The 13,614-nt window shown below is 46.8% G+C and overlaps 1 protein-coding gene across 3 annotated transcripts in view; it reads left to right on the top strand.

Annotated features, from left to right (window-relative positions):
- LOC135378435 (uncharacterized) overlaps window positions 1-3,668 on the top strand; it is a 662,816-nt gene extending 659,148 nt beyond the window's left edge. For all 3 annotated transcript variants that reach the window (XM_064611464.1, XM_064611465.1, XM_064611466.1), the window contains 2 exons: window positions 1,629-1,794; window positions 2,231-3,668. In XM_064611464.1, the coding sequence (XP_064467534.1) occupies window positions 1,629-1,794; window positions 2,231-2,237 (173 nt within the window). In that variant the 3' untranslated portion in view covers window positions 2,238-3,668. The remainder of the gene's footprint in view (window positions 1-1,628; window positions 1,795-2,230) is intronic.
- The last annotated feature ends 9,946 nt before the right edge of the window (window positions 3,669-13,614 follow it).

Genomic DNA, 13,614 nt, shown 5'->3' with positions numbered 1-13,614 from the left:
CTGTTTTGTTAAGCAGTCCAAGTGTGTTTGCAATGCATATCTCATGGTACATTTGGTACAGGTGATTTGTGTACTTGAAAGGGCCCCAAACTTGATCACTGTTGCAATCATCGACAACACTGTCACAGGAGAGGGCCTTATCCACTGCTACGTGGATCAGGCACGGCAAGTCCTTCACGTGAATGATGTTTATTGCCTCCGCATCGCAAGTTTCGCACACCATCTTGTGCATGTACTCCACGGAGTCACTCGCCACTGCAATTACATTGTTTCAGTTTTTTCCATATTCGTTCAGTGCGCTAGTGAGAACAGCACTGATGCTGTACCTATTGCACGCTTTAACGTGTGTGACGTCTGCCAGAAGAATAGTTTTGTCTTCTTTTTCTTCGTCGTAGTAGCAGAAGAGCGTGTTGATGGTAGGAGTGCCGATGATGTCCGGCGATTCGATGATGCTGATTTTCGCAGTTGCCACTTTCTGCAGAAACGCCACTTCGTAGCTCTCAAATATCTCACGCACGTGCTTCTCTCGCAATTGCTTCGCACAGGGCATCGTCCTCGTAGCCGGGCAGTACTCTTTGAAGACGCGCCCGAGTTCACCATCTGCATGCTCCAGACTTATTCCTGCAACAGAAACAGCTTGCACAAAATCATGTATCATGCCTTCTGCTGCCTTCTCCTTGTTGCGCTGTCTCACTGTTATGTCAGAAATGGTTTGCTGTTTCGTTTTCTCCCTTTTGGCATTCTCACAATCTGCTTTCAACTTTGCGTGCCGTGCTGACGCTAGGTGCTCTCTTATTCGATTATACAGTGTCTTTGCTGGGTCTGGCGAAATTTCCAAGCAACAACATTTGCAAACTAACGTGAACTCTCCCGCTGATGCTTTGCTGCTGTCATGCGGAGCATCCAAGCACGGCTTCTTCCTCGCTTCAAGATCGGTGTACTCCCTTGCCCAGTCGTGGGCAGTCTTCTTTGGCTGGCCCATGGGCATCCACTTTGATCCCAGCGAGGATGTCAGGTCACACAGTCGCACTCCAATGTGCTTGACGCGAAACGTGCACTTCGCGGTCGGAAGCGTCCGGTGCATGGAATGACACTGAAGCAGGCGGTGGACAGAAAATGCACAAATTGCGCAAATCAGATGTTGGATTGGATTGGCTCGAGTCTTGACACTTGATTGAGTGTGGCGGCAACCTCAAGTTTCTCTGGGTTTACGGACATCATCGGGGAGCAAATATCGGGTTCAACCCAAAGTCTGTTAATTGCATTTGGGGGGGTAGAAACTGGGAAAAATAGGGGTAAATCCGAAAACTTGTGGATCTAATTTTAGGTAATGGGTCACCTTATAGTTACATATTCTCTTTCAGAGGATGTCTGCCTAGCATATAACCCAACTCCAAAAACATCAATGCTGCTCTCATAGCTTTCTCTTAATATAAAAACTCTGTAGAGGATTTTAAAAAGATCCCGGTATACCACAAATGTGTGGGAAAGGGCACTCATTGTCTTGTAGAACAGGGTCGTACGTCACCACCGCTAAATTATCGCTACATTTGTACGCTAGTGCACTGTGCAGTATCTGCTGAATGTGCTTTGGTGTTTGGTAATATACCTTTTTCCTGGCTTTTCAGAGAGCGGCTTCTGTACGGATGCCAGCACGGGAGGTGACTGCCTCCAAGCAGACGCCTCACTGCGGCCACATAGAAAGGCGGAACGCAGTGATTCTCTCCTGTCCAATGACTCTGTAGTGGCTCACTCAGAAGAGGAAGCACCCTCCTTGCTCCAGAGGTTTTCTGAGTAGGTACATTTAGTATACTCCCTGATGAAGATTTTGGATTTGGAAATTACTGGACTGCGGTGAACTTGTTCCAAAATTAGTAGATTCTCATTAACTCAAACTCCAGGGGACAACAGATTTCTCTTTGAATTTTGATTTCTCTCAAACTTTTTGTGGGAAATGGGACCTTGTGGCTGCTTGCTACGGTGATGCCACGTCACACAAGATCAGGTCGGGTCTTCAGGGTCACGTCGCACCGTGCATGACTGCCCTTTCTGGGCGCCTTTGTAAATTTAGTTGTGCAGCGACGAGATGCCTTACAGCGAAAATATTTTGCATGGTGGTTCCTGCTGGATTGCTTGATGAACCAAGCAGGATTACAAGGAATACTAAATGTTGTTTCGTTACTCCTTTAATGGAGAACGTGTTCTAAAATTCTGTTTATTCTCGTTTCAGAACGTGACATCACTGCCTGTCGGAGGAAGCACTAACCTGATGTAGGATTTCTCTTCCCTGTCACTTGTGTAGTGGTAATTTATTGAGAAACCAAATTCATTAACTCTTCCGAAACCTTCCTGTGGCCGCAAACACGGAAATAAAAAGAGGCAAATCTGCACTCGTACGTACCTCAGGGTTTTCTGATTTGTGTATGTTTATTTGCTGTTTAGGGCTTTGTTTTATTTTGGAGCTCGTCTGACTCGAGCTTTTAGCAGCATTGGACGTTGTAGTATAATTGTGTTACACGTGCCATATACGAAAGATTCCAAGCGTCGAGCCTGATGACGAGATGCAGACACACTGCACAACGACATCACCTGTCGTAGACAGTGTGATTGACAGATGTTGAAGAGAAGCCAGTGGTGCCTTGTGGGTTATTCCTGACGTGTCAATCCCCGATCACTGATCAATTGCTACCTCGAGTGGTCAGAAAGCTGACTCTCCTGGTGCTGTTTTCATATTTTTCTGCACCGCTTTTTATAAGGAGGTGAAGATGATGTGTATGCCTCTGGGTTTCTCTGTATGCTGTTATATTTGTTCTAGTTCACCGTGTGCGTTTGCATTTACGTCTCTGTCACAGTTTTTTTTAAATAGAAGTTTGAACATGTGTTTGAAGGAAGGCAACGCCAAGAGTGTTCATTGGGTCCTTTGTTCAGGGAAATATGCCACTTTGACAATGTTAAGTTATTTCACAGTTTCTCGTCTCCACACATTTCTTTTTTTTTACTCCTTTGCCAACGCCTTCTTTATTTAAAACGTGGGCGGCTGCATAATGGCAGGAGATATATTTTGGCGTTGCTTTCTGCAGGACCGCTTTTGTGTTTGCATATATTTCGATAGTATAATTAATTATAATGGTGCCGTTCATATAGTGCGACGCATGATACTTGAGTTACTCTTAGTGAGGGGCTATATATTTAAATTTTATCGTACCTTGCCACCATTAATGTCTGAATCAAGTATGGTAGAGGAGCTCAGAGACTGTAGTTCAATTTCAGTGAGCCAATTGTCATCTGGCCTGTTTCCGCTGAAGACTAGGTCGGCTTACGCGTAGCTGTAAAATAGAATTCCTCATAGTTCCCGTGTGTACACACAAATATATATTAGTAAACAAATACGAAACCTCAAGAAACTTTTTTTATCAACACCAGTGCAAAAGATATTATGTACATAGTTCCATGTAAATTGAAGAGGAAATGAAAGTTCTCATTTTTTATTCTTCTGGTCACTGCTGCTTTTTGTTTGTTTTTTAGTGCCATGGAATTTTTGTCTCATTTCAAGTCAAGAACAACTATACTGAAACATTGTATTTTGTAAATTCTAACACACAGTAAGTTTGTGTTGTGTAACTTTCTGTGGTTTGTATAAAAAATAATAAATTTCTTTGCATGATACATTTTTCTTTGTCATTTCTTCTGTCTTGTGGCATGTGATCCAGAAGAGATTAGTTTACATGCTGTCCACTAGTCCTTGAAACCTTGAATATTCTAGAACTTGATGTTGTTTTCAAGGTCTGGAAAACCTTGGAATCTTCCACAGTCCCCGAAGCTACTTGACTTAGCATCTTTTTCTGATGCTCGTTCAGTTGCAGTGTTAATTCTACTTATCTGGAGACATATCTATAGCTTATAGGCATCTGCAATAAACCTACACTGGAGTTGCCCTGGAACTAGCATGGTGTGCAGTGCTCCACACCAGTGGGGCATAGAGCAAGAGCAATATAGAAAATAAACTGCACCATGACTGTGCTTGTAGTGAGCAGCACCAGATGTTTCGCGGGAAATTTGAACAGTTCTGCTTTCTTGTTATATATGTTTTGACTTGTGTAGTGTGCCCCAGTTCTGCTATGCAACACGTGGTGACAATGCAAAAACGAAAGCAGTCTACGTTATTTTTGACCAGGGGTCTCAAAATAGGTTTGTGGCCCATGATCAGCTATTCTGTGGCCCGAGGGCCCTTATCCCCGAACAGAAGAAAGCTGCTGCTCCCTCAAAAAATTTAATTAGGAATAAGAATGAAACCAGGTATTAGGGCATTGTTTTAACCCTTGCCTGGCATAGTGCTGCCCTTGTCCGTGTTAGACAGCACATATGTATGTGGCACTTCTTGTGGCTCGAGAACCTAAAGTTATAAAGTGAGTTGAAGTAAGCGAGCTGGTATAAGCTAATTGGAGAGTTTTGCGACATTACTTGAGTCTGGAGTAGATACCAGATGGATGACGCTGGACAAGCGTTTTAGGAAGATTAAGGGAGAAGCTTGAAAGAAAGTTTGGAGGCTTATCAGATAGAGTATAGGCATGAGGGGGAAAATGCGTAAGTTCAGCCGCTGTGGCAATCACTTGTGATAAGATAATCTGTTTACGGTTGATGGAGGTATAAGAAGACCCAAGCAGCACAATGTACCGAAAGTCGAGTGCAATAGGGGTGGACGGTATGTGTCTTATCAATGTTCTTTAGTTTCACCAGTTCGTTCAAGGTCTTCCACCTACCCGTCCACCCCTATTGCACTTGACTTTCAGTACATTGTGCTGCTTGGGGAGACTGGGAAAGAGAGGAGGGGTGATCATGCACTCTGAAGGAAATGATAAAGAAAAGCGAATAATTTCCGAATGATGTCACTAGGGGGTCAGGTATTTGTTGGCTAGCTTCCATTCGCAATAAACCATTTCGTTCAGCGTTCTGTGGTGTGTCCTTCTTCGTATTGTGTTTTGGTGCAGTTGCTCGTTTGAAGGTGGTTTGAGTGTTCGTTTCGTCGTGCTGTATCGTCATCCCTCTCATCTCTATCCCAGACTAATGTCTCGACCAACAACCCAAGGGGAAAAACAACGTCGGCAAAATGCCGGGCCGACGTGTGCTTCCGACCTAAAAGTCGTTGGGCCGTCCTTGCAGAAAAAGGTTGGGCCAAGCTTGGGGATTGACATTAGACCTTACTCGGCCCGACTTAATACTGCCAACGTTGGGCCAATGTAGCAGACCGACCTATAAGACATGGGGCCAACACAGGGCCAGTGTAGAATCAAGTCTGGGCAATAGCCGGCCCTTTATTGCCGGCTAGATGGCGGCCCACCGATTAACAGCAACGATGGGCCAACTATGCCCAAGCAACAAAGGTTGGGCCAAACTTGGCAATAGCTAGGCTGGCCTACCCGGCCTTGGTTGGTGTATTATCGGCCAACAAGCTTGTTTCTCGATACAGATCTGTACCCTGGCCAATGACTTGCCAAGCATTGGCCAGCCTGCATTGTGCCAATTTAGGCCAAAGCAGTCCTGTGACATCGCTCGTATTCATAATCAATTGTCTCGCGGTGTAGGGTAACGGCATAGGGGAGAGTCATAAAAGCTCGCAATATGCCCGAGACCACTAGAATCAAACAGCTCTTTCTTTTCTGAGGTAAAACAGATACTATGCATAGCTTGTCTCGCGAGCTTCCACAAATTCGAGAGTCCTGTTCGCGTATGAGTCAAAATGAAGGGTGAGGCGTCTAAGTTTAATTCTACGCCTACACAAACAACACTGAAATGAGGAATTGCTTGTCATATCAGCTCACCATGAAGATAACGACTCTGTTTCTTACTGCTTTTGGTTTGAGACAGTCACTTGGCCAATCGAAAGTCGAACTTATGCAGTGCTACACAATTCCGTATTTCCCTCTCCCCAAGACAACATACCGATATTGGACCAAGCTTGGCAAGAGCTTGGCTGGCCAACCTAGCCCTGCTTGGCAAGTGCTTGGCCAACGAGCTCGTTTCTTGGTACAGATCTGCCGCATGGCCGACGGCTTGCCAAACCTCGCTCTGCCTATCAGTATGCAACATTGCGCCAACGTTGGCTGGCCGAAAGAGTCGTTGGCCAACTGTCATCCGACTTTTTGCCAACCGTCCAAGCGTCTTTTCTTCAGCTGCATTCTTTTCGAGCTTGTTTGCAGTGCAGGCCGGCATTGGTCCGTCTTTATTACGCCAATCTCTCAATAGCACGCCCGCAACACGTTGCACAATGTCCTCGGCCCAACGTCGTTCGCCAACCACCTCTGTGAGCGACATCCGACCAACGTTGGTCCAAGGTGCAGTGGCCGACTAAGTCGCTTGCCGACCAAAAACCGACCACTGGCCGATGGTTGGTAGTCGGCAATTTCCACTTGGGAAGTTATGGTCACAGCAGCCTTGCCTTTACGTGCACGTTGGTAAACTAACATTTGCACACAATAGACGATTTTAAAAAGATGCGCGCGCCATCAAGCGCGTGGCGCAAGGCAGCATGGGAACTTTGAGGGACACTGCTCCGTCGTCTGCTTCGGATATGGTTTATATCGGCTGACGCTGATGCAGCGCACACCGGGAATGTTGTTGTTCTTCTTCTGCCTCCGCCTCTGGCCGTATCGTAATGCTTGAAGGCGCTCTAAGTTCCCATGGGCCCTTGCGTACCGCAGGTGGCGCTTGGTTTTCTAAAATGGTCTATTTGTTGGCTTTTTGAAGCAGCAGCCTCTCCGGGTGTCATCCGCGGGAAATTAGAAAGGAATAGAGAGGTAGGGGGGGGGGGAGGCTGAACGCTTGTGTACAAGGGCCACTGTGTTTAATTTTTTTAGGAGTGATATTGAAGCAGCAAACCCGAAACCATCTACTGTCAACAAGGTCAGCTTGAGGTTTCTCTCCGACTTTTCTATATTTCTTTTTGAAGTTGAAACTACAAGCAAAAACAATATAGGGGAGGTAATTTCAGTGCTCTCCTTATGGTGCTGCAGTGTATTTTACGGTAATTAGTGTCATTTCTTGTCTGTGCGACCCTCCATGATGTGGTCTAAGGTCAACGCGGCCCGCGACTCGACTCGTGTTTGAGGCCTCTGTTGTAGACGGAAGAAAATATCGGCTAACGATGACACAAGCACAGCTAAACGAGCTAACGAATGGTTAGTGCCGTTTTTGCAATATTGATTACTACAAATTCTACATTTTAAATCAATTATCGCAAAGAGTTTGTCTGTTCGGTGAGCTGGAAAGAAAAACTCCTGAAGGGCCACCTGAAGCAGCACCGCCATAACATACGTCAAGTGCGATGGTATCATCTGCTTTTCACCCGTCGCAATACTTCTTCGGATTGCACTCCGTCGCCTGGCCGATTTTCTCAGTGCGCATCGGGACAACTCGGGGGCGCACCAGCGGGTCCACCCCGTTAACCGAAGACGTCCGGTGCGCAATCGAAGGTGGGTTGCCGCACCGGTACAGTATATCGAAGATGCTATTAGAAACGACAGGAGCTAACACTCATTGCAGTAGAAATTAGTAGCTGATACAAGACTTGCGAGAAATGAACGGCGCCCTCCGTTGTATTCATTAGCCTTCCTTTCTATCATATGATCTTTAAAGGGACTGTCGTCAGAGCCGTAGCGAGGCAAGTTTGCGCCCAGGGCAGAGTAAATCTGAAGCATACTGCCCTCAGAACCCACTGCCCTCAGAAGCCCAGTAAACAAGGAAATGAAAACGCTTATTTGGACTGAGGAGATTGTAAATTCAAATTTTCTTCGTTTCCGCTTTATCCTGTCCAACCAACCTGCCAGGGCCTGCCGTTCGGCGCCCTCTCTCGCGAGGGCGCCCGGGGCGGCTGCCCCTCTCGCTCCCCCCTCGCTACGGCTCTGGGTCTGTCGCATTCGTCCAGGTCGAATCTATAACTCCTTGTCGATCGCCGACAATAACACCGAAAATCTGACGCGAATTAGTGGAGTAGTTTCTAAGCAATTTGATGTAATGGACGGTAAGAGCAGACGCCGGATGTTTAACGTATGTCGGAATTCCCTCCCAGGAAATCGGAGAAAACGTCACACCGACAAGCCCAATGAGGGAGCGCCCTTTGGCGACCGGCGGAAGGGCGGGCCTCTGCTGGTCGGGGAGAGTCAGCGATTTCTTCTGTCGGCAAGTCAAGGGGTAGCATACGAAAGAGCAAGCGGAAGCCATGGTGCGACAAAGAAGTTACAGATGCAATAAGAGAGAGAAAAAGGTTGTGCCGTAAATGGAGAGAAGCAATAAAGAAAAAAGCGGACGACCAAGATGAAAAACGTGCGTATCAAAACCAACAGGCAGAAACCAAACGGCTGATAGGAAAAAAAATAGAGCAGTACTACAAAACGGTAGAAGAAAACATATGCTCAGCGGGAAGACGAAGCGGCCAAAATTTTTGGAAATACGTGAAGAACATCGACAACCGTAACGAAGCGCCGAACGTGGAAGTCAAATTACACGACCGCCAAAGCGGGAAACTACTTCGAACCAAAAACGAGCTTGAGCAATATATGACTGACTTCTTCAAGGAACAACAAGAAGCTATCCACAAGAGGACGAGCCCACACGAAACAGGGGAACAGCCCCCAAATTACAACGATGACCGCGTGGAACCCATAGAGGAGCAGGAATTTGAAAGACACGTCAAGAAACTAATGAAAGGAAAAGCGACTGGTCCAGACGGAATCCCGAACGAATTCCTTAAAGCTCTCGGGCCGCATACCAAAACAGTCCTGAGAAAAATATTCAACAACATACTACAAGCAAAGGAAATCCCCGAAAGTTGGAAGAAAAGCGTCGTCAGACTAATCCACAAGGGCCACGGGAAATCAATGGATGACCTAAACTCATACCGGCCAATCACATTGCAAAACAATACAGCAAAGCTCTTCGCCAGCATCATCAACGATTGCCTGAATAAAGCATACGAGCACTCCCTAAGTGAAGCCCAGAATGGCTTCCGCCGAAACAGGCGAGGAAGTGATAATTTATTCATCATCACTCAACTTATGGAACTCACGCAGAAGACAGGAAACGATTTATACCTAGCGTTCCTGGATCTTGAAAAAGCCTACGATGCTGTACCACACGGAACACTTTGGCAGAAACTACGGCACACTGGACTCCAAGAAGGAATGGTACAATTGATACGGAATTTGTATTCGGACTGCTACTGCACATACCAATTAGAAGAATATCAGTCAGGCGAAGTTAAGCAGATCGTAGGCCTAAAACAGGGATGCCCAATGTCACCGACGCTGTTTAAAGTATTCCTTAACGAACTACTGCAAGAATTAGAATTGAGCGACAAAGGAGTCACAATACATACCCACGATACGAAAGGCCTACAAACGACAACGCACCTCCCCGCCCTCGCTTTTGCCGACGATATCGTGCTCCTAGCGAGGACGTCACAAGATCTACAACACCTGTTGAACCTATGCACAAAGACGGCAGAGCTTAACGGAATGAAATTTAGCAAGGAGAAAACACAATGGATGAAGATAGGAAGGAACAGCGCCAGCAGCGAGACTTTTTCCCTTCAAAATTTCGTGATCACCCACACAAATGAATACAAATATCTAGGTGTACTCCTGCAAAACCAGCCAGACTACTTGGAAAAATACGAAAAATCAATTATTGCTAATACGAACAGGAAGAAAGGTCATATATGGCATCTTGCTCGACACTCCTATAACCCATACTCAGTTGGGAAACTCCTATGGAAAACTGTAGCTGTACCGGCTGCAACATATGCGAATGAAGCCCTCTGCTACAGCACAACTACCATAAAGGCGCTTGAACGGCAGCAAAGAGAAATTGGAAAGTGGATCCTCAGAGGAAACATGGCCACCGCCAACACAGCCATTGAGGGAGAGATAGGGTGGTCTAGATTCGAGTACCGAGATGCGCGGTCAAAGACACGTTACCTAGGAAGACTCATCCATCTACCAGAAGGCAGGTATGCGAGACGACTCTTTGAACACGTAAGATACACTGGCATCAGAACAGAATGGGTAAAACGCATTGGCCGAATAGACTCCAAGTATAGCAGAGGCACCCGCCGTCAGACGACGAAAAACTCAATTGAATGGAATCGGTGCATAAACAAAGAGATGAAGAAAATTGAAAATGAAGACTGGAACCAGCGCACTACAAAGAAACAAAGCCTAGCTCTCTACAACAGCTACAAAAGTACACCGGCCCCGTTCAACGCCTACAGAGGAGACCGCCAAAGCGGCTTATTATTCCAGGCCAGGACGGGCGCACTCCTGACAAGGCAAAGATTGGCCCAGCTATTCCGCCACAACGAGACAACGTGCATCCTGTGCGGCGAGGAAGAAGAAGACGTCGGACATGTCTTATTTAGATGTCCAGCCACAATGGCCACCAGACCTGAGGGAGCAGACATCGCAACAGCGCTTGGCTTAACGACTCCACCAGACGACGGCAGTGCCAGTGACATCGTGGAGACCACAAGGCGACACCTGACGAACTGGGACAGACTAACAGCGAGTGCTCTTCGCGCAAAACCACACAACGGACCAACTTAGCGACTCTAAATCATTTGTATTTTTTTTCTTCCTTTTATTTTAGTGCCGGTGGATCCTGACAGGGAAACTGCCCCGACTCAAAGGGGACAAGGCACAACCTAAACCTAAACCTCTGTTTTCATGTCGTGGAATGTCACTTGGCTTCTGGGTTAGTGCTGGACATGTTCGTACAGCCAGAAACGTAACGCCGTGTTCCACGCGACCTGGTCGCGTCAGTGCTCGCACTTATAAGCGAAGGCCGGCGTATTTACAGAGAACGTTTCATAATATATTACGACGCGAACGCGAAGTAGACGAACTCTGATACACCTGCGGTGCTCCCGATCGTGTGGGAGACTCTTTTCGGTTGTAGTTCGAGTCACACAGGCTCCGCCTCATGGCGTGCGTCATAGTCATATGTCACGTGAGGAGGGAAAGAGAGAGCAAGGGATGGGGGGGGGGGAGGCATGAGGCGCGAAGACCAAAGAGGGGGAGGTCAGATTGGTATGTGCCCGGCGGCAGAACTGTTTTCAAGTAGGGCAAATTATGCGACCTTTTTTTTGTGTGTGTGAGAGTTATTAAGAGCTCCCACGCACGGACGTAGAAGAGTTCGCGTCGGCTCAACTTTTCCGCACAGCAGTGCGTTCGACGCAGCAAGGAGACCAATCAGAGCGGCGAACCTGACGCTTGCGCAGTTTGCACCAGTGTTGCCAATTTAGCGGATTTCCCGCCAGATCTGGCGGATTCGACTTGCATCTAGCGGGGAAAAAATGTCTTTAGCGGCTAGCGGAATTTCTGACGGGGTCCTGGATGAATTTAGGGGATTCTAGCGGATTCAGACTTTCGCCGCATTTTGGCTAAAAAGCCCGAAAAATCAATTTATTCCCTACAGTATGCTAACTTCCGAACCGAAACCAGTCACCTGAAATTTGGTATCTGACGGCTGTTTGCGCGCAAAAAGCTCACTTTCGATTCGCTCTCTTTCCTTTGTGGTAGAACCTTTTTGATCTGTTTTGGAGAACACACCACCAATACCTCGGTCAGATGACAACATTTAATGTCTTATATGTTAGGGCCGTAATGTCGCGCCGGACAGAAGCGACTTTGCTCTGTCCTTAGGGCGTGAAATTAAGGCCCTAACTACTAAGGCCTTAAATGCTGCTCTCACCCAGCACAGCATTGTTGACTAGGGGAAATGATGACACATAACCCAAGATTTTGCACCAGAACACGAATTGAAGTTTGTATGGACATCTTGCTCCCTCTTGTGGTAGCCCACAAAGTCTGCCGATTGCTGTTCCCAATGCGAGGTGGCTTCGTTTCTCTTCTTCACTAGCGTCTATGGCACTCTTCTAGTTTGTTGAAATGCCAAAAGTGAGTTACAAACAAAAGCTTTGCAAGGAATGGCTTCGGGACCCTGTGCTAAGGAACCGTTCAGAACGACGGCAGATTGGACGAAACGGTATATTGCTGGTTCTAGTTCTTCGGTGTAGTGCTGGTGTGAGTCTGTGCTGGGTACGAAGCAGTCATTTCACGTCCGGTCAACAGAAAGTTCGCATCGCCCCGGGGAAAGTCGATCCAGCGCATGAGGCTGAAGGCGGGACAGAGTTTTTTATTGCTGAACACAGTTCAGTGCTGACCGCCGATCATGTCGGGGAACTTTACAAGTCTTTCCCGGACAGTGCGAAAATTCCAGACAAAGGAATAAAAGATGTATCGCTCCAAATGTTCAGCTACCTTGAAGAACGTGCTTTATAGGCACTTCAAGGATGATCTTCATCGCGCCTTCAGCTAGCTGAACTTGATAAAGGACAAGTTGCGCAATAAAATGAAGCCGGACATGGTCAAGACACGGGCTTGAGATGGCACGCGAAGAGCTGCTTCGAGTACGCCCCCCCCGGTACGACGAAGAAGAAATGAACGAGAATGCGAAACACGATCCCGAACATCATAAACAGAGGTGAAATATACATAGATCTCAACGTGTTCATGCACTTTTCAGCGTTAAGCGGATTTTAGCGGCTTCTTCGCAAAATTTAACGGATTCTGGCGGAATCGATTGGCTACTTTGGCGGATCATTCGTCTAGAATGTTGGCAACACTGGTTTGCACTTGGTAGGTAAACAGCAATGGCGACCAACGGAGCAACGTTGTGTGGTTTTGTGTATGTTGGGGGAGGGGGGGAGGTGCTGCCCTGCTGGGGGGGCATTGCAGTGGAATAAATGCAGCGAAATGGAGGTAACAAGACGAGGCTATAGATTATAAAAAGGCAGTGCGGCGTGAGAACAGGTGTGTTCTTGTCTCCTTCAATTTCTGCTCCAAGAGTAGCGTCTCCGAGGAATACTGGGTGACAAGAAATCCAGCGACAGCATCGCTGAGCGTCACCGTTTTCGTATCTCATATCGAGGCACCACAAACAAAACGCTTTTAAAATACGATGTTCAATCGTAGTGCCTTCGTCTGTGCTGTATGGGCATGCATTGAACCCACCTTGGTGCGCTTGATCGACCACATGTGTCATCTGCCGTCAACCGACGGACGTAGGTCCGTGGCAGTGAGAACATGTCAACGCATTGCGCTGCGTTGAGCACTGAGGATGCGTGCCAACGGATCAAAACGCATCAATGAGGACCAACCTAATCTTCCGTTGAAACAGTCAGCACTTCCAACACGTCATGAAATACTATTTATGCCGTTCCCTGTGTACTGCTGTCCGAGGCGTGTTACCCATTACGGCTTCTCGAATTCAGCATTATGTATTCGATAGACGGCGATTTTCACATTTATTTTACTTCACAAAATAGTATAGATTATCATAGCTATGTGCAACTTTTGTACGTGTTTCATCTCACGTTAACCTTTGTGAAGTAGGGCATGGGGTAAACACTCCATGTCATCATAATTTCTCTATCATTTATTGTTGTTGTACGTGCTTCCGAATTTCGAGATATAGATATTAACAAGAACAGATACAGAGAAACTCATTCATTAAATGGAATCCATTAATAACATGTATATTGCTGTTAGTCTATTCTTTTGC

The sequence above is a fragment of the Ornithodoros turicata genome, chromosome 1 (assembly GCF_037126465.1).
Source record: "Ornithodoros turicata isolate Travis chromosome 1, ASM3712646v1, whole genome shotgun sequence".
Classification (NCBI taxonomy): domain Eukaryota; kingdom Metazoa; phylum Arthropoda; class Arachnida; order Ixodida; family Argasidae; genus Ornithodoros; species Ornithodoros turicata.
The sequence above is the reverse complement of the archived record's forward strand: the minus strand, read 5'-3'. Positions and strand labels throughout refer to the sequence as shown.